Source organism: Cervus elaphus, chromosome 12 (assembly GCF_910594005.1).
Source record: "Cervus elaphus chromosome 12, mCerEla1.1, whole genome shotgun sequence".
NCBI lineage: Eukaryota > Metazoa > Chordata > Mammalia > Artiodactyla > Cervidae > Cervus > Cervus elaphus.
The window spans coordinates 57,972,770-57,997,365 of record NC_057826.1 but is presented as its reverse complement, the minus strand read 5'-3'; the positions used below and the strand labels follow the sequence as shown (position 1 = coordinate 57,997,365).

At 35.7% G+C, this 24,596-nt stretch overlaps 1 protein-coding gene across 2 annotated transcripts in view; it reads right to left on the bottom strand.

Annotated features, from left to right (window-relative positions):
- Nucleotides 1-24,596, bottom strand: part of SOS2 (SOS Ras/Rho guanine nucleotide exchange factor 2) — a 96,712-nt gene that overhangs the window by 58,109 nt on the left and 14,007 nt on the right. Inside the window, exons 2-6 of one of the 2 annotated variants that reach the window (XM_043919059.1) lie at nt 19,289-19,414; nt 15,169-15,300; nt 14,084-14,248; nt 5,151-5,354; nt 1,265-1,408 (exon numbers count right to left, since the gene is read on the bottom strand). In XM_043919059.1, coding sequence (XP_043774994.1) covers nt 1,265-1,408; nt 5,151-5,354; nt 14,084-14,248; nt 15,169-15,300; nt 19,289-19,414 — 771 coding nt within the window. Of the gene's footprint in view, nt 1-1,264; nt 1,409-5,150; nt 5,355-14,083; nt 14,249-15,168; nt 15,301-19,288; nt 19,421-24,596 lie in introns of both variants that reach the window. The other variant, XM_043919060.1, reaches the window with a different exon arrangement.

Sequence of the window (24,596 nt, the reverse complement as noted above, 5' to 3'; positions counted from 1 at the left end):
AGATTACAAAGTAATACTCTAAGATAGCACAATATTAAAAACAAGCTTTCTAACAAGAGCAAGCCTAAATATCTTGGTTAGGCATCACTAACTGAGTATTTCTATACTGTCAGTTCCATTATCTACAAAATGGATGTAAGAAAAATGATGCATATTTATAGAAAAATTAAAAAGAGATTTATAAAATTAGTAAATTTACATGATAACTAAAGAAAGAACTTTTAACATCTGTTTTCCAAAAGAAATAAAACCAATGAATATGAAAAGGTGTTCAACATCATTAAAGAATAATGAAATACTGTTATTCTCTCACTAGACTAGCAAAATTTAATGGGATAACAACCAGATCTGAAGATGTGGGGAAAAAAAGAGGGCCTGCATATACTGGAACTTATCTGGAAGTAAATTTGGAAAAACACTTCAAAGTTCTAAAAATGTACCATAATTCTACTTCTAGGACTGCATCTTAAAATAATTAATGGATTATAAACGCATTATATAAATGTTTGTTATAGTGTTGTTTATAACAACAAAAAGAACTAAGACAACCTATATGTTTAGTAATAATAGATAGTTAAAATAGTATCTCCACGTACATGGTACTTTCAAAGTTATGAAGTATATTTGTTAACATGGAAAATGTTCATGATATTGAGTGGAAAAAAGCAGGTTGTAAAATAATAAGATCCTATTTTTGTAACTACACATAGGTTTGTTTAAACATGTAGACAAACATTCACAAGGATAAATAAATCTTATAAAGACAATTAATCTCTAGGTTTTGCAAAACAGTGATTTTTGTCTTATACTTACCTACATTTTTCTGAACATTTTTACAATGAGTTATGCTACTTTTATAATCATTTGAAGTACAAAAATATGATTTTCACTTTGAGAAAAAATATATAAATTTCCTTTTTCATTTTTGGAAATTAAGACTAAAATCCAAAAAAGTTAAACTTTTAGCTTGGTCAATAACATTTCTATGGTCAATAAAAGCAATGATCAATAAAATTTCTTTTCTTTCCACCTTAAGTGCACTTGCCATCAAAAAAGCAAGGTCTTAAACATTCCTAGTCTATCAGCTTTTGATATAAATATTAGCATAAATACACCATAAAGTGCCACTATAAAGACAATGTAATTTTAGTTTGCTACTGGTTAAATCTTAAGCATTTTTTATAGCAGCCAGCAATGTCTTCTAATTTTCACAAAGAAATACAGCACTTATAACTGTAATGGGAAAATAGTTTTGTAAATTTACCTCTGCCAGATCTTCAAAACAGCTGCCAGCTAAGGGATGAGGGCTACTTTCATCAGTCATTTCAACTGTGTCTTCAATTAAACCTAAAAGTTTCACGGTCAATTCATGTATATCTAAAATGTTACTGAAAATCTTTTCAATATCCTAAAAAAAAAAAAAAAGACAAGGAAGGTTAAGACATGTCAGGTTGAAAATTTCATTAAAGAATTATTAAATATAAGTAATATAAGTGCTAAGGGTATATTTTCATCCAATCGCATACCAGTATATTTCAAGACATAAAATATATTCCAAATCATAGCAAAAGTCAATCATGAATAAGGAAGGGAAATAAACCTCTTGGATTAGATTTAGAATTATTGACCAAAACTGTATAGAATCTATATTTTCCAGTAAATGTGCTGTAAATCTCATATGGTGGATGATTCTAAGCAATTTTTTAAATGAAGAATTCTGGTATTTGAGTATTTTTAAATTGGGTAGGTGCTAGAAGTCTTGATCAAAGTCTCAGAGTTGGTTAATGACAAAAGCTGGGATCAAAATGAAGATCTGACTCCTAACTGAGATACAAAGTAGTTCCACAATATGTGACCTGTCTCTTAAATTTGAGGAGGAATTAAAGATTTCAGTCAAGCTCTTCACTGTGAATTTTATCTGGGTTAAAACATGTTAAATACTCTGGAAACAAGAAGACCACATGACTGATTATCCAGGTATTAGCCAACTATTATTCATTCTGCATCTGGTAATGGAAACATGGATTAAGGAACATAACAGATTCGAGCTTGGATCCTTGTCCCACTACTTGCTAGGTGACTGACCCTGGATTAGGACAATAATAACAGCTAACATTTCTTGGTCACTTACTATGTTCCAGGCACTACTATAAGTACCTGACATGTAAGTTTATAACAGATTAGATACTATCATCATCTTCATTTTACGAATGAGAAAACAGAGGCACAGAGCAATTATGTAATTTGTCCAGGGCCACACAGCTGGGATATTAATACCTACCTCATAAGGTTTTTAAGAGAATGAAATAGGATGATTTCTACAAAATGCTGCTGGTATATATTAGGCCTTCTACAAATGTGAGTTTTCTGAAGACATAGGGGTAGGGGTAGACCCCAAAGGAGTAAATTAAGATTAACAGTCATTCATTCTTTTATCAAATATTTACAGAGTTCTATGCTCTGATCTTAGATGGTCTTTATTTCAGAAGTTTACAGTCTCATCTATGTTGAAAATATATAATATAGAGATAAAGGGATTCCCTCTTTCTCTTGACCCTTTAGTATTTAATGAAAATTTTCTGTCAAATCAGCACAAATTCAGTGAAAAAAGAACCATAAAAATTAATTCTTGAGGAATGAAAACTGATGGGATGAATAAAAGGTAAAGAGGATAATAATTACCAGCAATTGTTATTAGCTAACAGCATTTGTTAAGTTTTTAATTCTTCATACACTTTAGACAAAACCCAATTGTGGTATAAAAGAATCAAGTTCAACCTCTGTAAGTAACTTATCATGTCATAACTATTTTGTGTCTATTTCTTCACCAGTAAAGTTGAGATGATAATTCCTGTCCTACCTATCTCAGAGAATTTTTAAGGGTCACACAAAATAGGACAGTACTTTGAAAAACATAAAAATGTTAACTACTTAAGGCAGTATCTCCAGTAGAAATTATTACCAAATGTTAAACTAAACATGCATTTTTTTAAAAAAAGGATAAAAGCCAATTAAAACACCTTACACTTTCATTAATAACCTCAGATATGCAGATGACCCCACCCTAACGGCAGAAAGTGAAGAGGAACTAGTCTCTTGATGAAGGTACGAGAGGAGAGTGAAAAAGCTGGCTTAAAATTCAACACTCAAAAAACAAAGATCATAGCATCCAGTCCCATCACTTCATGGCAAATAGATGGGGAAAAAATAGAAACAGTGACAGACTTTATTTTCTAGGGCTCCAAAATCACCATGGACAGTGACTCTAGCCATGAAATTAAAAGACACTTGCTCCTTGGCAAGAAAGTTATGACAACCTAGACAGTGTATTAAAAAGAAAAGACATCCCTTTGCCGACAAAGGTCCATATAATCAAAGCTATGAATTTTCCAGTAGTCATGTGCAGATGTGAGGGTTGGACCATAAAGAAGGCTGAGCACCAAAAAATTGATGCTTTTGAATTGTGGTGCTAGAGAAGACTCTTGAGAGTCCCTTGGACAGCAAGGAGATTAAACCAGTCAATCCTAAAAGAAATCAACCCTGAATATTCATTGGAAGGACTGATGCTGAAGCTCCAATACTTTGGCCACCTGATGCAAAGAACCGACTCATGGGAAAAGAGCCTGATGCTGGGAAAGATTGAGGGCAGGAGGAGAAGGGGACGAGAGAGGATGAGAGGGTTGGATGGCATCACCGACTGGATGGACATGGGTTTGAATAAACTCTGGGAGATCATGAAGGACAGAGAAGCCTGGTGTACTGCAGTCCATGGGGTTAAAAAGAATCGGACACAATTTAGGGACTGAATACATACACTTACACACACAATAGTTATGTGAGAGAGGAAGTCAGGAGATAAGAGAAAAGCCAAGAATTTAAAGGAAAAGATACTTAGACATCCAAGGAAAAATAACTCATGTAAGAAAGGAAGGAAAGAAAAAGAAATCTAAGTTAAACAAACAAACACAGTATCTGTCTAGCTAGATTCCTTAGAAAACTACAGAGGTAAGAAAAACATGGACAAGACTCTCCTGGATCCCCATCATAATTCATCGCATTCCTACCTGGCAGAGTAAAACTGCCACTCTGCCTTTGTTTATGAGACATTCTGCATAAACTCATATTCTTAAAAAGCCTCACTATTAAAACTTTATACTGGCCTAAAGTACTTACCAAAAGACAGGAAAAAATGTATATCTTTCTTTTCTAGACCATAAATTTCTTTCACCATCTTCAAATGAATAACTATAAATCTCAAATATTGCACAGTAGAAAGAGATTTTATTCCAGTGTAATTCCCTTAATTTTGTGTCTAATTCTCATTGTCACTGAACGTATTAGTGTAACAATTCATGTACTAAAAAACCCACAGCATGATTTTGTCACAGAAATATGGGCAAAGCTCTGTAAGAAATCAATTGATTTAAAGTTGGTAACTTTCTTTCAAAAAAAACTCCCACAACATCCCGGGTGTTCATAGCAGCATTATTTACAATTACCAAGATACGGAAGAAACTTAAGTGTCCCCCAACAGATGAATGGATAAAGAAGTGGTATATATATACAATGGAATACTATGCAGCCATAAAAAGATGAAATTTTGCCATTTGCAGCAACATGAATGGACTTGGGAGGGCTAAGTGAATTAAGTTAGACAGAGAAAGACAAATATCAATTATATGTGGAATCTAAAAAATACAAAAAGCTAGTGACTATAACAACAACAAAAAAAGAAACAGACTCATAGATATAGAGGACAAACCAGTGGTTACCATTGTGGGGGACAGAGGCACTATAGGGGTGGGGAAGTGGTAGGTAAAAACCATCATGTGTAAGATAGGCTACCAGGATGTATTGTACAACATGCGGAATACAGCCAATAATTTATACTAATGATAAATGGAGTATAAACTTTAAGACTTGTGAATCACTATGCTGTATACCTACAACTCATTCGGGAATGTGTATCAATTATATTTCAATAAAAAACTGAAAAAATTTAAATAAAGCCAAACACCACCACAGTACTATACAAAACCATATTTTTGTTTTACATACTCACTAAGTTTATAAAGTTACTATTTATAATTTTTAAGCTACTATCTGACATTTGGGGGTAGACAGACTTTCAAACCCAAAAAGGTACTTACAGAAGGTTTAAACAGCTTTCTGTCAGAAAGAAAAGCTTCTCGAAACACTTTTATGATCATATTTAGTTCCCGTAGATACTGTCTTTCTTCTGCAATTTCAGTTCTAACAAGGTCATAGTAGTTTAATTCACCTGAAGAACTAGGTTCATCTTCACAAAGAGAAACCAAGCCTATGTCATCCTGATCAAACATGTCCATCAAAACCTAAGAAATATAAATCAGTAATGAATAAATTTATTGTCCTTACTGTTATAAAACCATTTCAAAGTACTTGGAATTAAAATATTATTAAAAAATGAGAGCTATGTGTATTATAGGCCAAATTTATAAAAGAAAACTAAAGAGAAATATGATAAGCTGAAGTGAGATAATGTTCAAATAAAACTGGATATAGAAAAATAAACATCTATGAAAATAAATCTAATGAAATACATATATACACACATTATGTACACAAATACATGTGTGTCTGTGTGTATATAAATATACACACATACATGTAAACACAAAATATACAATAGCAAAAAGAGCACACATTTGGAGAACAACAATCTGAGCCAAAAACCACAGTTCTATCATTTACCTGTGATTACAGACAAGTTATTTATTCCTTCGAAAGTCAGATCCCTTACATGTATGTAATTGATCAAAGAATTCAATGAAGTAAAGGACATAAAATGCATACTATTATGACTAGCAAATAATAGGCATTAAAAATAGTAGTTCTTTATCCTACTATAAGAATGCTTAGGTGCACTCAAGTGGAGTTTAAAGGAGAAAAATGAAACAAGAGACAAAATATAGTAATAGCATGATGTTTTTCTGATGCATATTTACTACACTAACAACTGTTATAAAAAGTTCATTTATTAAAATCAAGCATCCCACAGATGCTTAAATTGCTATAGTGACAATTTCTCCTTTCAGGAAAGAATAAAGATTGGTACTATGGACTTGAGTCAACCAACACGCAGGAGCTGTATATTAAAATCAATAGGAAAAAGGTGACCATACTTTTTAGAATTAAAAATATTGATAGTTTAAAAAGAAAAGAAAAATTGGACCTACTTAATTATATATGCAAGACTAACTGAAAACTACTTTCTTAGAATTTAGGAGGGAAAAAAAAAGCACACTTCCAAAAAGGAAGCTCCAAGAGTAAAACAATTAAAGAGAATGAGCAAATTCTGATAATATGAGATATTCATTCATTCTCAAAAATATCTACTGATCACCAGAAATTGTGCCAGATGTTGGTAAGATATAGCAATAAGCAAAATAAACATAAATTCTGCTTTCCTGATCTTTTAAATCTAACTCAAAAATATTTCTTAAATCTGGTCAGTTCTCTCCATTACCCTCCAATCTTCAAATCAGACTATTAAGCAGCTACATCACTTCTTAGAAGGTTATGCAATATGACCTCCTTGCCACAGGTTTCTTCCAAACCCCAGTTCCAAAATTATGTTCCTAAAACCAAATTGTGTCACATCCTACATAAACATGATACTGGATTTCATTGCTTTCAGTACACAATTCTAATTTCATGAAGATAAAGCCACTTACAATTTAACCCCAGCCCACCTCCCCAGCCTCATCTCCTGTGATACTCCCTCTTCTCTTCACTGCCTCCTCCATGCAACTCGCCCTCCTGCAACTGAACATCATCGCCTCCCATTTTCAGCCATTTAAGACCTCTGAAGAAACCACTGGGGCTACACAGGGAATTAGCTAATGAAATCTGATTTTAAGCAGACACACAAAAACATGGAAAGTATGACATAGAACTGTCTTCTCTTCCCCACTAGAGATAAAGTAGTCTGTACTTGGTATCTCTAATTTCTTAGTTCTCAAGCTCACCACTCTACTGAAACTCACTAATAATGTCTGAATATCTTTTTGTTTTCTCTAGTTATTAACACAGTTAACCAGAACTTCTTAAAACTTTCTCTTCTCTTGACTTCTCATACACCATTCTGTCAGTGAAGCCTCCTTCTCTACTACTGACCTTCCCTGCCACCCACTGAAGGGTCCCATTTTTGGAACTGTTTTGGCCACACGACACCCAAAATCCTGAATGTAAATGCTACAGGAGTCAGGCAGATAATACATCATGTTAAAACATAACAGGTGACAGGCAGTGTGGCAAACTAGAAGGTGCATGGACCTAAACTGGAAAGTGTGCTCAATGGTAGCTATTTTGTCAGGCATTTTGATTTTCTTTTTTCAAGAAGAGTCTGAAATCTAGATTTTATGTGGAATTTTCATGTTTGTAAATATAAACAAATTGCAAATAATTCAAAATTTTAAAAAATAAACCTGGAGCCCCTATTCACTAGGTGGAGAACCCCTATTCACTAGCAGGCTATCAGTCTGAAACATCTACTATATTTTCTCCTGAGTGAGCTCACCTTCTTAGATGATTTTCAATCACTAGATAATGACTCCCTAAATATTTATGTCAGAAACTCTCTGGAATCTAGACAAGTGTTATGAAAGTCTTGCTAGGTATCTCTCTGTCTGACAAACCCATACATGTATACCCCACTTCAGAATCACTAATCAAGCATCATCTACCTCACCTTCCTAGCTAGAAAACTTGTCCTTACCCTAGACTTAACCCTTCTCAACTTTCACACCAAATCAGTCCCCAAATCCTTTTTAACTCCAACTCACAAACAGCTCTTAAAACTGGTCAGGTCCTTCTATTCTCCTGTCTAGAACACCTTCTCTTACTTCTCTTTCCTCCCAACTCTCACATTTATTCACCTGATAAATCCTTAGTAATTTTCATCACTTAGCTCAAATATAATTGTCTTTGTATAGCTTTTCACAACTCCTCCTGAACTCCTCCATCAAAATCTTTTCCCTGGATTCAGTCCTCCATAAGCATCCTCTCTCTTTTCTATATAAGCACCTAACTTATATGGACATTTCTACGGCTAAAGGCCATAATTTCATCTTAAAATCCACAACATTTGATGCACAGTAAATGCACAAAAGATACCTGCTTAAAGAGCATACATGTATTGCATGTTTGCAAATTGCTAAGACCTATAATAACTTGTAATAGCCTTCCCAGGTGGCTCAGGAGTGAAGAATTCACCTGTCAATGGAGGAACCACATTGGAGACAGGGGTTTGATCCCTGGATAGGGAAGATACCTTGGGTGAGGAAATGGCAACCCACTCCAGGATTCTTGCTGGGATAATCCCATGAACAGAGGAACCTGGGGTAGGGGGGCGGCTATAGTCCCCCAAGGACAACTGAGTGACTGAGCAGACACAGGACTTGTAATGAACTTGTAATGAACGGCTAAAGACTAAATGAGTTAAGGATCAGAATAAATGTTAGGATAATAAAAGCAGTTCTTGGTCACGTTCACAAGAATAGTAAAGGAGAATCGGTTCTTGGAACAGATGGAGTAATATTACAACAAAAGAAAAAATACAGAAGAACTCAACTCCTATTACATCTGGGTCCACAGAAATAATCTTCAGAACAGCTCTGTGCTCTTATTCTCTCTTGCCTTGCTTAAACATCAAATTTCCTCTTAAGCATGTATTTTCTATTTTTCCAATCTGAATACTATTTTCCTCAATAGTGACAAATATATGAAGGGTTGAGCTTTAAAATTCCTTCCTATGATCATCTAACTATTCTCAGCAATCTCTGATGGGCCAGAATACATCATATAGTCTCAAATGCTGCTTTTTTTAAGTGTAGAAAAAAACTTGATTCTCAAGTTCTCTGTGAAATTATATGACCTTGTCTGGGAAACTACACAGACCTCTAGAAAGCACTTATTTGAACAGTTTATTAAACAGATGGTTTATAAGTTCTTGAAATAGTGCTCATAGGAAATCAGTTTAGATTTACTAAGATTACACCATATCACACTAGCCTCATTACTCCATTCACATGACTAGTCCCACAAATAAAGTCATTTGGATCTTTGCTATACACATGACAGTCTCTTGTGACAAATTTGGAATCATAGGAGAAAAGGATGGGAAAACTATAGCCCACAGGCCACAATGAGCCTACTACCTTTTGTATAAATAAAGTTTTACTAGAACACAGCCTACACTCATTATTTTATGGCTGCTTTCCTGTTACAAAAGCAAAGATGAGTGGTTCCAAGAAAGGGGAACATATATATAGCCCACAAAACCTAAAATATTCACCCACCCACCTGGTCCTTTACAGATAAAGCCTGCTGACCCCCGAATTAGACAAACAGGTGAAATGGCACCTGACTAAAAGGCCATAGTGAAAAAAAGCGGTAATTTATTAATCTAGAAGTATGTCTCTAATAACATTATGTGAGGAATATCACCTATTACACTTTTTCTAATATTTTTAACAATAATTCAAACTGAAACAAACTAAGTTTCTTAGACTGGCATATATTACAAAAAGCTAGGAGGGAAAAAAAAAAAAAAAAAGCTAGGAGGGTATCTACAACGATCAATGACAAAATCAGATTTTTATAATATCTTGATATGCTGGACATAGTCTCAATAACAGTATTAAGTTTTAGAGAGATAAATTTGAACTCAAACTTGGATGAGAAAAAAAAAACCAATAGCACACATTATAAGAAATCAAAGATATAACATAGTAGTATCTCATGTAAAAAGTCCTAGGGAGTTGAGACATCTGTACACTCACTAAGTAAACAGAACAACATACATGCTCCCAAAAGTTAATGGTAAAATTATAAAAGAACATCATATTGAATAAAGGAAGTAGGCATTTCATTGCACTTTGTGTTGTCAGAACAAATCTAGACTGTTGTCTTTATTTTAGAAATCACAGTCTAAGAGCAATTCAATGAAAATCTGAAAACCAGTCCAAAAGATTGGTTTGCAAAGTCTCAAAAGGTGAAAATTTAGTACATGGAAAAATGCTTTAAATAATGGAATGACTTATTCTGAAAAACAGTTTCATCTTATCTAATGTAGTCCAGAAGAGAGATTAGAATTAGTGAATCAAAGTTAAAAAAAAAAACAAAGTTAATAGGAAAGTCAGATGCAAACTAGCTTTTTATATATAGGATGGATAAATAATAAGGTCCTCCTGTATATCATATGAAACTATATTCAATATCCTATGATAAGCTGTAATAGAAAGGAGTATGAAAAAAAGCACGTGTATATATATATATATATATATATATATATATATATGTATATAACTAAGTTACTTTGCTGCACAATAGAAATTAAACACAACATTGTAAATCAATTATATTTCAGTAAAAAACTCTTTAATTCATGCCATACTTGATATTTATAGTTCTACTACAGGTTTGTATCCTAAAAATGCACTGAATTTTAATAAATTCTCTTTTGTATAATTCCATCCAAAAAAATTTTTTAAAAGCATGGTACGTTTAAAATTGTACATATTGAATTATCAAGTATATTCTTGCTAATAAAAAACAGCTATTCTGGAAAAAAGTTAATAGGAAAGTTAATATTAACTCTCTATGAGGAAGACACTTCACCTAACTAGAATTCTATAAAAAGGAACAGACAGTTTTATGAGCAATAAGCTCCCCAGTGCTCAAACAGACGCTATGTGACTACCACCTGTCAGTCTGCATGTAGATCTGGTCTCTTGTAATTCTTATAATTGTCTAAGAATTTAACTACTTTCGCTTTTAAAAAGAGTCATAGAAAAGTTAACTGACTCAGATATAAAGTCAAGTCTCCCCTTCCCACAGTCTGTTAATAGTCCCGTCCAAGGCCACTGTTCGGGGCAGAGAGTGGAGGAATGGGGCAAATAAAGGAGGAATTCCTGCATGAGGGTGTGGGGAAAAGCTGCAGCGGCCCATCCCAGTGTGCCAGTTCCTGAGAGGGGTAGGGAGGGTGTTTACGGGAGTGGAAGGTTGAGGGCACAAGATGTTAGAGATCAGTCAGAGCATAGAGACTATCCATACGACAGGGCAGCTTGATGCAGGGTGCTGGAGCCCTAGTGGGTAAGGAGCGTATTTGCATGGGAAGTTGGTCCAGCAGCAGTGGACCAAGATGGGATTGTCAGAATTTGAGGAGGGTTAGGAGAAAGTATACAAAGAAGGAGAAAGGTTTCTATGCCAAAATAGGGTGTCTACACCAGTGTGGGGAGATAGGCCTGCTGGGAGACTGGTCACATACAGAAGGGTTGATCAAACAAATAAATATATTAAGAAAAACAGGAGCCAGGTTTCTCACTATCAGATAATGGAATTACAAATGTAAAGAAGGGGAGGCAAAAATAAAGTTTGTGGTAACGAACCTGGATTGAAGAGAACTCATCTAAAGATACATAAGATATAAATAAAGATGTATATGTATGTGTTATTATTGTTGTCTCAGTCACTAAGTTTTGTCTGACCCTTTCGTGACCCCATGACTGTAGTCCACCAGGCTCCTCTGTCCACAGGATTTCTCAGGCAAGAATCCTGGAGTGGGCTGCCATTTCCTTCTCCAGGGGATCTACCCAATCCAGGGATCAAACCCACATCAAGCTGAGCCACCAGGGAAGCCCATGTATATATGTATACACATACACATGCACTCCCTAATTCTGACCTTGAAGAGATCAGAGGAGTAACACTCCAGTATCAATGAGCTCATTGAGCACCAAGATCATGGTTTCTAAATACCATTCTCCACTAAAAGGAACCAGGAATTTTTAGAAAACAACTAATTCCAGGCTTGAGTAGTCAGGTAAAGAACAAGTTGAACCTGGAGCATCTTATGTCAAAAGAGAGACAGGGACAGAGAGGCAAACTGAAGGAGCTCCCCCTGGTCAACTTGAGACAATCTGAATATCAAAATAACTAATGAAGCAATGAGCTATGTTCCACTAAATAAAATAAGAATCAATGAGTCCATATTAAAATAAACCATAGCTCAGTTGGTAAAGAATCTGCCTGCAATGCAGGAGATCTGGGTTCGATCCCTGGCTCGGGAAGATCCTCTAGAGAAGGAAATGGCAACCCACTCCAGTATTCTTGCCTGGAGAATCCCATGGACAGAAGAGCTCGGCAGACTACATTCCATTGGGTAGCAAGAGTTGGACACGACTTAGTGACTAAACCACCAGAAAGTGTGATGAGGAACAAGATATTTACATAGCCATAAGACTCTACAAAATATTTATTACCAAAGGGTAAGAAGTCCTTTAAAGTAGAGAAATCTAGAAGACAAACCCTTAATCAAGGGACTGAAGTGACCATCACCAAAAGTGGGATACATCAAAACTGTGTGTCGTGTGAGAAAGTACAATGAGAAGAACTTCTATGGCATTTCTGCCACAGCTCCATACATAACCTGAAATTTATCAAGAAAAAATATCAGAAAAAACTGAAGAGCATTTTAAACATTAATAAGCATAATCCTTAAAAATGTCAAGGTCATAAAAGTTAAAGGAAGAATGAACTGTTCCAGAGTGAACAAGGAGGAAAAAAAAGATACATGACAACTAAACACAACACGTGATTCTGAACACGATCATTCTGCTATAAAAGACGTCATTGGGACAAGTGGCAAAACCTGAATGGGGTCTGAGGATTGCATAATATAATGTATCAGCATTCATTTCCTGGATTTTGACTGTCATAGTGTGATTATACAGGAAAATCTTTTTTTTTATTTTTATTTTTTTCCAGTGGGTTTTGTCATACATTGATATGAATCAGCCATGGATTTACATGTATTCATATGATACACTAAACTATGTCAATAACCTACTCTCAAGTGGTTTAGGGTACAAGGGAGTATCTTTTTTTGTGTATGCAACTTTTCTAAAAGTCTGAGCTAGAGACTAAGTTAAAAAAACATACAATCATTTTTTTTCATTTTTTCAGAAGGCAAAACAGAAATAACAAGGAATTTCTACAATAAAATTTAAGTGAAAAATCATTTTTGAGACTACGGCATAGTACAATGGTTCTCAATTGTTAACCGTATATCAGAATCACTTGTGAGCCTAGAGGCCAATCCCAGGTCAAGTAAACAAGAACCTCTACGGGTAAGATGCAGACAGCAGTATTCTTTTAAAGAATACTGGTAATGCTGATGTGCAAGGTGAAGAACCAGTGGCCTAGGCCAGACCCTGGGGGTAATTCATACCTGGAGGTCTAGCTTAGGCACTTCTCTATGAAGTGTTTCTGGTCTTCCCTATCCAGAAGTAATCCTTTTCTCCACTGCACCTTTGATTCATTTGTATAATAATAGCTTTAATTATCTTGTACTGCAATTATTCATTTATAATACTTTTATTACCCACTAAAATAAATTCCTTCCAACACAGGGACTGCTCATATGTTCAATGTTGTACATTGCTCAGGGCAGTATCTGACACATAACAGGCATTCAAAAATGTTGATTTCAAAAGTAAGAAGAAAAAAAAAAGAAAGTAGAAAGGGAAGAAAAGGAGGAGAGAGGAAAATAAAAGACTCAATTTCTTTCCTCAGTAGCTTACAGCCAGGAAGAATGAAGTAACAAAAAAAAAATGGTCAGAAGAAAGTAACTCTGGCATTGTAAAATCTCTTTCCTTGTGCCCCACTGAATTATGCTGCAAAATCAAAGTATGTTTTCCAAAATTACTTCTTAAATTTAAAAGTATCTGAATATTCTGGTTTTATTCTCTTTCTAAAAATACAAAACTCAAACTCCTTTTTTTAAACTTGTTTAAGGCTTTGGATGTTTTTTTCTCTGCAGGTAAAAAAGTTTTGATGGAAAAAAAGAGATTCTCATCCCATGACATGCTGAAAAATCTGAAAATATCGTGGTTATTAGTCTGTAAGTCCACCATTTTCCTGTCTTGCAACACTAGGAATTATAAAAATCACTAATATAACCATGTATTAAAAAACAGAGATAGAAGTAACATACAATCAGTAGCATTCTAGCTAAATTTAAATACCTTTTAACACTTACCTTATCTGCACACATTGACACTTTAATGTCTTGTTGAGATATTTCATAATGTCGGATATTAAAAACGTAATTACCAGCCAATTTCAAAATATCAGCTGAGATATACTCCAGCACAGCCACAATATACAGGGACACATGGTAGTCCACTTTGTACCCTAAAACTTCCTGTGGAAAAAATAAGCAATTTAGTTCCCAAAAATGGTACACTGTCAAGTAGCAGTTAAAACGCACTTAAAATTTGTATTTAACATTCTTGCTTATAAACAGCTTTCCAGAAGCCAAATGTCTAAACTCAAAGGTACCACAGGATGTAAAATGATCTGTTGGCTCAATATCAGGGCTTTGGTTTTGATTTTTAAAATCTAACAAATCTGCCTTTAGTATCAAACAAGAAGAGATAGTTGATTCTAAGATAGAAATCTTAGACTAGTCTTCACCGAAAACCTCTTGATGTATTATCCAAAACCCATCTGACAAATATTTGCATTTTTTAATTAATATTCCCAAATTATAACGGTTTCTACTGAGGGGAGGACACATATATTGTGGGGGGTCTCGAAACAGCTACCAAAGGATACTCAAATTCAGGTACACCAGCTACTTTGTACAGATTAAATAATAATAATAGCCAACACCCAACTTTTCCAATGTATATAAAAATATCTATAACAAATACAAATGAATTTAAGAACAGTTCTGAACTCACAGTAGATTTTGCATTGTACACAACAAAAAGCTGAAAGTCAATCAGGGTAGCAGTCATCAGAAGATGCCAAAAAGATGCATTATTTCTTATCATTAACTTTTAATACTATTTGAAAAGCAACTGATTTTATCAGATTATATTTCTTTTTACCTTTTGCATATATTAAGGAACATATATGTATGTATGTATGTGTATATACAAGTATATACATATTCAACTGCACATACAGTCACATAGACCATGTATATAAATACATAAGTATATTTATAGACCATGTATATAAATACATAAATACTATATAAAGGACTATTTGTCAAAAACAACTTTTCTCAATGCTTTTTTGTGTCTGTTTTTTGTATGTTTGCTTGTTTGCTTTTACCTTCAATGAAGGATGGATTTTGTCCACAGGCAGTAAGAGAGGATTTCTTCTTTTTCGTTTCTCTATGGCAGACTGTGCATCAGCAATAGCCCATTTATCAATTGGATGAGGAAAGGTCTTTTGAACTCGTTCCTGTTCAGATCACAGCAGAACTATCGTTAACAGAAGTGCTCATAAACAGAAAGTTCATACAAAATTAACTTCATCATCATTCTCATGCCAACAGTTAATAGTAACATAACCTGTTCTGATTCCTGCAATAAATGAAAGTTCTTTGTTTAAAAAAACTCAAAACGCTATAAAGATTTTTCCACATAATTCCCACAGGTAAACAAAAAGGTGGAAGTTTAAGCAGAAAGCTTTAAGTGTAAGCATAACTAAGATAAAATTGGGAAAAAAGAAAAAGTAATAATGTTAGAGATTAAAGCAAACATAAAATATGCTAAGTCAGTGATTCTAAGGTCAGTTTCTAGGGTTAAAATTGTTTACCCAGCAGAAGTTGTTAACTTGTTATTAATAATTATTATGCAGTCATTCTCCTTCTGCTAATCTCAGAGCTTTATAGAGAAGAATTTTAAAAAGGAGAAATATCATGTACCTCTTAAAGAATCAAGTGTGTGGCAGAGCTCAGAATAGTTTAAAGAAATGTATCATTTGGCAAAAACAATACAAACCTTTTATATCATCTAATCTTATTAACAAATGTTACCAGTAATTGGCAAGAATAATGAGAAGTAATGATAACTGAATCAAACTCCAATTCATCAGAATTTCCTATTTTTAAAATTATATTCTCAGCTTCTAGCATATTTAGCTTTTGAAAAGTATGCTTTTATTATATCTGCTGCTGCTGCTAAGTCGCTTCAGTCGTGTCCGACTCTGTGTGACCCCACAGACGGCAGCCCACCAGGCTCCCCTGTCTCTGGGATTCTCCAGGCGAGAACACTGGAGTGGGCTGCCATTTCCTTCTTCAGTGCATGCATGCACGCTAAGTCGCTTCAGTCGTGTCCGACTCTCTGCGACCCCATGGACAGCAGCCCACCAGGCTCCTCTGTCCACAGGATTCTCGAGGCAAGAATACCGGAGTGGGTTGCCATTTCCTTCTCCATTTATTATATTTAATTATGTCCAATTCTTACAGCAGAGAACAGGGAAACAAATGCACTAATTACCAGAGCCCCTGAAAATGTTAATAGATCTATTGTTGTTACTGTCAGTTGCTAAGTTGTGTCTGACTCTTTGTGACCCCATGAACTTCAGCACACCAGGCTTCCCTGTCCTTCACTATCTCCCAGAGTTTGCTCAAACTCAACTCCATTGAGTTGGTGATGCCATCCAGCCACCTCATCCTCTGTCGTCCCCTTCTACTCCCGCCCTCAATCTTTCCCAGCATCAGGGTCTTTTCCAGTGAGTCAGCTCTTTGCATCAGGTGGCTAAAAGTATTAGAATTTCAGCTTTAGCATCAGTCTTTCCAATGAGTACTCAACGTTGATTTCCTTTAGGATTGACAGATTTGATCTCCTTGCAGTCTAAGGGACTCTAAAGAAATCTTTTCCAGCACCACAATTCGAAAGCATCAATTCTTTGGAGCTCAGCCTTCTTTACGGTCCAGCTCTCACATCCACACGTGACTACTGGAAAAACTATAGCTTTGATTATACGGACTCTGGTCGGCAATGTGGTATCTCTGCTTTTTAATATGCTGTCTAGATTTGTCATAGCTTTTCCTCCAAGGAGCAAGTGTCTTTTAATTTTATGGCTGCAGTCAATGTCCGCAGTGACTTTGGAGCCCAAGAAGATAAAGTCTGTTACTGTTTCTATTTTTTCCCCATATTTGCCATGAAGTGATGGGACCAGATGCTTAGTTTTCTGAATGTTGAGTTTTAAGCCAGCTTTTACACTCTCCTCTTTCACCCTCATCAAGAGTCTCTTTAGCTTCTCTTCACTTTCTGCCATTAGAGTGGTATCATCTGCACAGATACGGTTCTTGATATTTCTCCTGGCAATTTTGATTCCAGCTTGTGAGTCATCCAGCCCAGCATTTCACATGATGTACTCTGCACAGAAGTTAAATATGCAGGGTGACAGTACACAGCCTTTTGATGTACTCCTTTCCAAATTTTGAACCAGTCTGTGGTTCCAAGTCTGGTTCTAACTGCTGCTTCTTGACCTACATACAGGTTTCTCATGAGGCAGAAAGGAGGTCTATTACTCCAAAATAAGATTATCTTTTACCCTGGAAGTTGCTGCCTTATTAGAAAATAATCTTCAAAGAAAGGTGATATAAACAATATAATGCCAAAGTAACTTTTAAAAACTATACTGACAGATATTTCTAAAAATCTAGAAATACTCACATGTAACTGAGCCAAAACAGGTATTTTAGCACTAAATTACCCATGATCTTTTAGGTAAACAAACCATACACAATTTCAGCACTAAATTACACATGATCTTTTAGGTACACACACACATGCTTTCCTGGTAGCTCAGACAGTAAAGAATCCGCCTGCAATGTGGGAGACCTGGCTTCAATCCCTGGGTTGGGAAGATCCCCTGGAGAAGGAAATGGCTACCCACTCCAGTATTCTTGCCTGGAGAATTCCATGGACAGAGGAGCCTGGCAGCCTGGCAGGCTATAGTCTATGGGGTTGCAAAGAGTCAGACATGACTGAACGACTTTCACATTCATTCATTCATATATATACATATATGTATATTTTTTAAATCAATGAGTAAATATCTTTATTCTACACTAGTCCTTTATTGAACCTAATATTTGTATGCAGTAAAATGCACAGATCTTAAGTGTATAATGAGATGAGTTCTGAAAAATGTTTACACCCATGTAACCATCACACTAATTAAGATTACAGAAAATTTCTATCATCTTAATCTCAACCTTCATAGGCAGCCACCATCCTGATTTCTATCACCATTACTTTCAGCTATTTCTGATTTTCATATAACTGGAATCAATAAATACATACTCTCTGGGGTTTGGCTTATATTTTGCTCCATGTGATAACTGTAGATTATAGCTATATTATCGCATATATCAATAGTTTATTCCTTCATTTTACTATTAAGTAGTATTCTATTTTATGAATCTATCACAATTTGCTTTCCCATTTTCCTATAGATGGAAATTTTAGCTGTTTTCAATTTTTGCTTGTTATGAATAAAACTGCTTATACATTCTTATATAAGTCTCTTTGTGAAGGTATATTTTCATTTCCTTAGGATTAAATACCCAGCAATAAAACTGCAAGGTCATAGGTTAGGTATTTAATTAACTATAAGAAACTGCAAAAAAAAAAGAAACTGCAAAACAATTTTCCAAAGTAGTTAGGCCATTTTATACTCCTACTAGCAATGTTTAGAGTTCCAGTTGCTCTACATCCCATCAGTATTCCATGTTATCAGTCTTTATCTCTTTTAGTGGGTGTGAAATAATATCTCCTTGTAGTTTAAATTTCTATTTCCCTTATGAATTATGAGTTTGAATACTTTTCATATGCTTTTTTTTTTCCATATGTTCTTTTATGAACTGTCTGTTCAAGACTTTTGCTCATTTGGGTGAGCAAAGAATCTTTTTATTATGGATTTGTAATTGTTTTTGTTTTTTAACATATTCTGGATACAAGCCCTTTGTAAGGAATACATATTGAAAGCACTTTCCTAGTTTGTGACTTGTATCATTTTTATCTTCACATCAATTTTACTCTTTTGATATTTATGGTATTTTGAGTCCTCTGTAAAAAAAAAATTTAACATCATCTTATAAAGATATTCTCCTGCATTTTCTTCTAGAAACTTCATAGTTTCAGCTGTTATTTTTAAGATTATGATGTATCTTAAATTTCTGAGATTGGTTTCAAGGGTTTTTTTCCCACCAAAAATTTATCCAGTTGTTTTAACACTTATTTTGGCCGAATAACTTTACTTTCCTCATTGAATTGCCTTGACATCTTTGACAAAAATGAATTGATCATATACCCTCCCATATGATTTCAATGGTTTTAGTTTCCATGATAATTTTAAATGATATAGATGTAGATATAAAAACTAATTTATAGAGTGGTTCAATGACTTTTTGAAATAATAGAATAATTTTTACCTCCACATCTTGAACAGTCCTTGGTTGAGCCATGCATAATTTATTAAGCAACTGAAAAATCAGCTCTTCAATATAATAGAGAGACTCTTCATTAGCTGAGAGATTGGGATGTACTTGTTCCTGAACCTTAAAAAAAAAAGTTCTCAATTTAAGTACAGGCAAAATGATACTTATTAAACAAAAGTCTGAGAATCTTACATATAATTAATAGTACTTTATCAGAATGTTATTCAAATATAGACATAAAACATGCAAAAAAATGGGGGAAAAAACTGTTGGCTTATGTAAACTTTTCTTAACTCATAGAAGTTGTTATTAATCTTTTTTAGACTATGGTGTTGGAGACTGAGCAGCAAGCAGATCAAACCAGTCAATCCTAAAGGAAATCAGTCCTGAATATTCACTGGAAGGACTAATGCCTAAGCTGAAACTCCAACACTTTGGCCACCTGATAAAAACAACTGATTCACTGGAAAAGACCCAGATACTGGGAAAAACTGAAGGCAAAAGGACAAGGGGGTGGCAGAGGACGAGATAGACAGCATCACCAACTTAATGCACATGAATTTGCACAAACTCTGGGAGGCAGTGGAGGACAGAGGAAGCTGGCATGCTGCGGTCCATGGGGCTGCAGAGTTGGACACGCCTTAGCGACTAAACAACAAGACGACTCTATGAAAATCAACTGAAAGCCACTGGTCTCTCTTCTTACCACCAAAAAACTATACACATGTGAAATATTCTATACAACTTCAGAGGAAGCATGGATACTCTGGAGTTAATTAATAAACCTACTGTGCACAAGGATCCTACTAGGGATGATATCAGTCACTCTCACAAAAGTCCTGAGGCTGCTAAATTTCTGTGATAAGAGGAGAGGCAGCCAACTATCTGTGATAACTTTGTACATGGTTTGGATTTTGCCCTTCCTGTGACAATTATAATCCTAATGTTTTTTTCTTTCCTCTTTGAGTAGAGCTATTGCAGTGCCTCAGAGGTTTGTCTATATGCTTTGGTGGATTGCATGTGAGTGCAATAGACTTCTTGTTGGGGGTAGGGTTGGGGGTGGGGGTGGAGGAAGCTTGTCTAAGTGTAGGCCAGAGGTGGAGCTGAAGCACTATCAGCCCCACAGAGGTGGGTCAAAGGTGTTCTACATTTCCCCTTACCCAGAAACAACACCATTCTTGCTCCCATTCCTATACATCCCCCTCTGGCTCAGATGAAAGCCACACCACTCTGCTTACAGATAACAAGTTCAGGTGCTTTGGGTCACTGGTCTTGAATCTACCCTGTTTTTTCAGTGTTGCAATCCAACTCCAGAGGCACTTTCTGAGACAAGTGGTTGAGGCTAGTGGTCATGACTGAAAAGTGATACCAATACTGTACCACGTAAGTGAGTCAGATGCTTCTCTTCAGTTTCAGCATGATTACTACCAACCCTCACTCTCCCAGGGAGGCAAGGGGCAGGACCCTTTTCACTTAGGCTGCTGACTCTATTACAAAACTATTTCCTACAGTTCAAAAGAGAACATTCTGCATTAGACTTGGGCTACACGCAGAATCACCTGGCTGTGGGTTAGAAGAGGCACCACTAAATTTGAGGCCCAGAACACCCTGGGAGGTGGGTCTGTAGAGTGTGTCATAAAGGTCTTCAGTGCGTTTGGGCCCACCTCACAACTTCCAGGCCAGCCTACTGCTGAGGTCCACATTAGCACATACTTGAACTTCTCTGAACTAATGCAGTTCAGATGTTTGACCCCTGAGTTTGCGAACAGAAAACTGAGTAGCCCAGCTACCCAAGACAGACCAGATGTCCCTCAAAAAGCATGGGTTCCTGGCTACAGACCCTAGGAAGGTGAATCAAATCTTTTTCCTTTGGCTTTTCTTTCCAAGTTTATTTTTAAGAACTATAAACTCTCGCTATTGTTTCCTATGTCCTCAGGGCCCCTGGGTATACCTATAAAGCTTGATGATTTCAAAGTAGATGTAAGCCAAGAAACCATGGCACTGAATGTGCTGAGTTCAGGCAAATGATATTTATATACACATTCAAATTTGAAGACAATGTGTAATTCTTTAGGTTTCGAACACTGTAATTAGATATAAAGCAAAAATTAAAACGTGTTGCAAAGTTAAAAAATGAATAAAACAAACATACTAGAAGTCTATGAACGCTAGGTCATAAACGCCAGCAACAGAGGTATCTCTGAATGACCATACGATTTTACAAATTATAGAGGTGCCCTACTTCATAGGCAGAAAGGCAAAACGGTTGTCTGAGGAGGCCTCTCAAATAGGTGAGAAAAGAAGAGAGATGAAAGCCAAAGGAGAAAGGATATACCCATATGAATGCAGAGTTCCAAAGAATAGCAAGGAGAGATAAGAAAGCCTTCTTAAGATCAATGCAGAGAAATAGAGGAAAACAATAGAATGGGAAAGACTAGAGATCTCTTCAAGAAATTTAGAGATACCAAGAAAATATTTCATGCAAAGATGGGCACAATAAAGGACAGAAATGGTATGGACCTAACAGAAGCAGAAGATATTAAGAAGAGGTGGCAAGAATACACAGAAGAACTATACAAAAAAGATCTTAAAGACCTGATAACCACGATGGTGTGATCACTCACCTAGAGCCAGACATCCTGCAGTATGAAGTCAAATGGGCCTTAGGAAGCATCATTATGAACAAAGTTAGTGGAGATGATGGAATTCCAGCTGAGCTATTTCAAATTTTAAAAGATGATGCTGTGAAAGAGCTGCACTCAATATGCCAGCAGATTTGGAAAACTCAGTAGTGGCCACAGGACTGGAAAAGGTCAGTTTTCATTCTAGTACCAAAGAGATGGGCAATGCCAAAGAATGCTCAAATTACCGCACAATTACACTCCTTTCATATGCTAGCAAGGTAATGCTCAAAATCCTTCAAGCTAGGCTTTAACAGTACGTGAACTGAGAACATGAAGATGTATAAGCTGGATTTAGAAAAGGCAGAGGAACCAGAGACCAAATTGACAACATCCGTTGGATCATAGAGAAAGCAACAGAATCCCAAAAAAATATCTACTGCTTCACTGACTATGTTAAAGTCCTTGACTGTGTGGATCACAACAAACTGTGAAAAATTCTTAAAGAAATGGTAATATCAGACCACCTTTCCTGTCTCCTGAGAAACCTGTATGCAGGTCAAGAAGCAACAGTTAGAATCGGACATGGAACTACAAACTGGTTCAAAATTGGGAAACAAGGCTGTATATTGTCACCCTGCATATTTGCATTGTTTCCCCATCTATTTGCCTTGAAGTGATGGAACCAGATGCCATGATCTTTATTTTTTGAATGCTGAGTTTTAAGCCTGCTTTTACACTCTTCTCTTTCAATGATGGGGTAAAAATGTAAACAGTGACAGACTTTAGTTTTGTGGGCTCCAAAATCACTGCAGACAGTGACTGCAGCCGTGAAACTAAAAGAAACTTGTTTCTTGGAAGAAAAGCTATGACCAACCTAGATGGTGTATTTAAAAGCAGAGACATTACTTTGCCGACAAAGGTCCATATAGTCAAAGCTATGGTTTTTCAGTACAGTAGTCATGTACGGATATGAGATCTGGAAAATAAAAAAGGTTAGCATCAAAGAACTGATGACTTTGAACTGCGGTGATGGAGAAGACTCTTGAGAGTCCCTTGGACTGCAAGAAGATCAAACCAGTCAATCCTAAAGGAAATCAGTACTGAATATTTATTGGAAGAACTGATACTGAAGCTGAAGCTCCAATTTTTTGGCCACCTGATGCAAAGAGCTGACTTACTGGGAAAGACCCTGATGCTGGGAAAGACTGAGGGCAGGAGGAGTAGGTGGTGACAGGGTGAGATGGTTGGATGGCATCACTGACTCAATGGACATGAGTTTGAGCAAACTCCGGGAAATAGTAAAGGATAGGGAAGCTTGGCGTGCTGCAGTCCCTGGGTTGCAAAGAGTCGGACACAACTAAGCGACTGAACGACAACAACAAATAGGATTTAAGAATGCTGATATAATGATAGAGAAACAGATGAATGGAACAGAATAGACAGTAGAGAAACAAGCCTACAGATACATAGACCGTTGGTATACAACAAAGGTGACACAATGGGTAGGGGGAGAATTGCTGAGGAAAGGGGGGCAAGTGGATGAATAATGAACAACTGGACACTCATATAGAAAAGAATGAAATCAACTCCTATTCATACTTGATACAAAAATCAATTTTAGTTGGATTTTAGACCTATTAAATAAAAAGACTTAATAAAGTTCTGATGATATAAAATAAGATAATAGATAACAATCTCATGACCTCAGGACAGAAAAGGAGTTACTAAACAGGACACAAAAATTACTATCCATAAAGGAAAGGATTTAAAAACTTATCAACATTAAAATTTAAAACAAGTTCAGCAAAAGACATCTTTAAGAAAATGAAAAGCAAGTTACAGAGTTGAAGATCTATGTTAACACATAACACAAAAGGGCTCACATCCAGAATATATCATAAAGAGCTTCTAAAAATTCAACAGGGAAAAAAGTGATGAAAATCCTAACAAAAAAAATGGCAAAAAATTTTAAACCAGCACTTCACAGAAGACATTCAAATGGTCAATTAACGTGAAAATGTGCTCCAGCTCTTTAACCATCAGGGAAGTGCAAATTAAACCACAGTGAAATCCATCACCCACTTACCAGACAAGAAAATGAAAAAGTCTGATAATACCAAGTGTTGGTGATTACGCAGAAAAATGGGAACTCACATACACTGGCACTGGGGTGCAAAATGGCTCTATCACTTCGGAAAACTTTGTTGTCATCTACTACAGTTCGAGATGTGATACCCTATAATTCAGCAATTCTACTCTTCAATATATTTATATCTTTTAGAGCTCTATCATCCAATACTGAAGACACTAGCCTCATGTGACTAGTATGAGCACCTGAAATGTAGTGTGCCCAAACAGAGATGGACTATAAAATACATAGCAGATGTCAAAAATCTAGCATACAAAAAGAATGTCAAATATCTCAATAATTTTTTGTTGGCTAAATGCTGAAATGACTACATTCATTGGGTTAAATATGTTATTTAGATAAACTTGATCCGTGTCTTCTTATATTTTTAATGTGGCTATGCATACATGTACATGCGTGCTCAGTTGCTAAGTCAAGTCTGACTCTTTGCAACCCCACGGACTGCAGACTGCCAGGCTCCTCTGTTCATGGGATTGTCCAGGCAAGAATACTGGAGTGTATTGCTCCTTTCTTCTTTAGGGGATCTTCC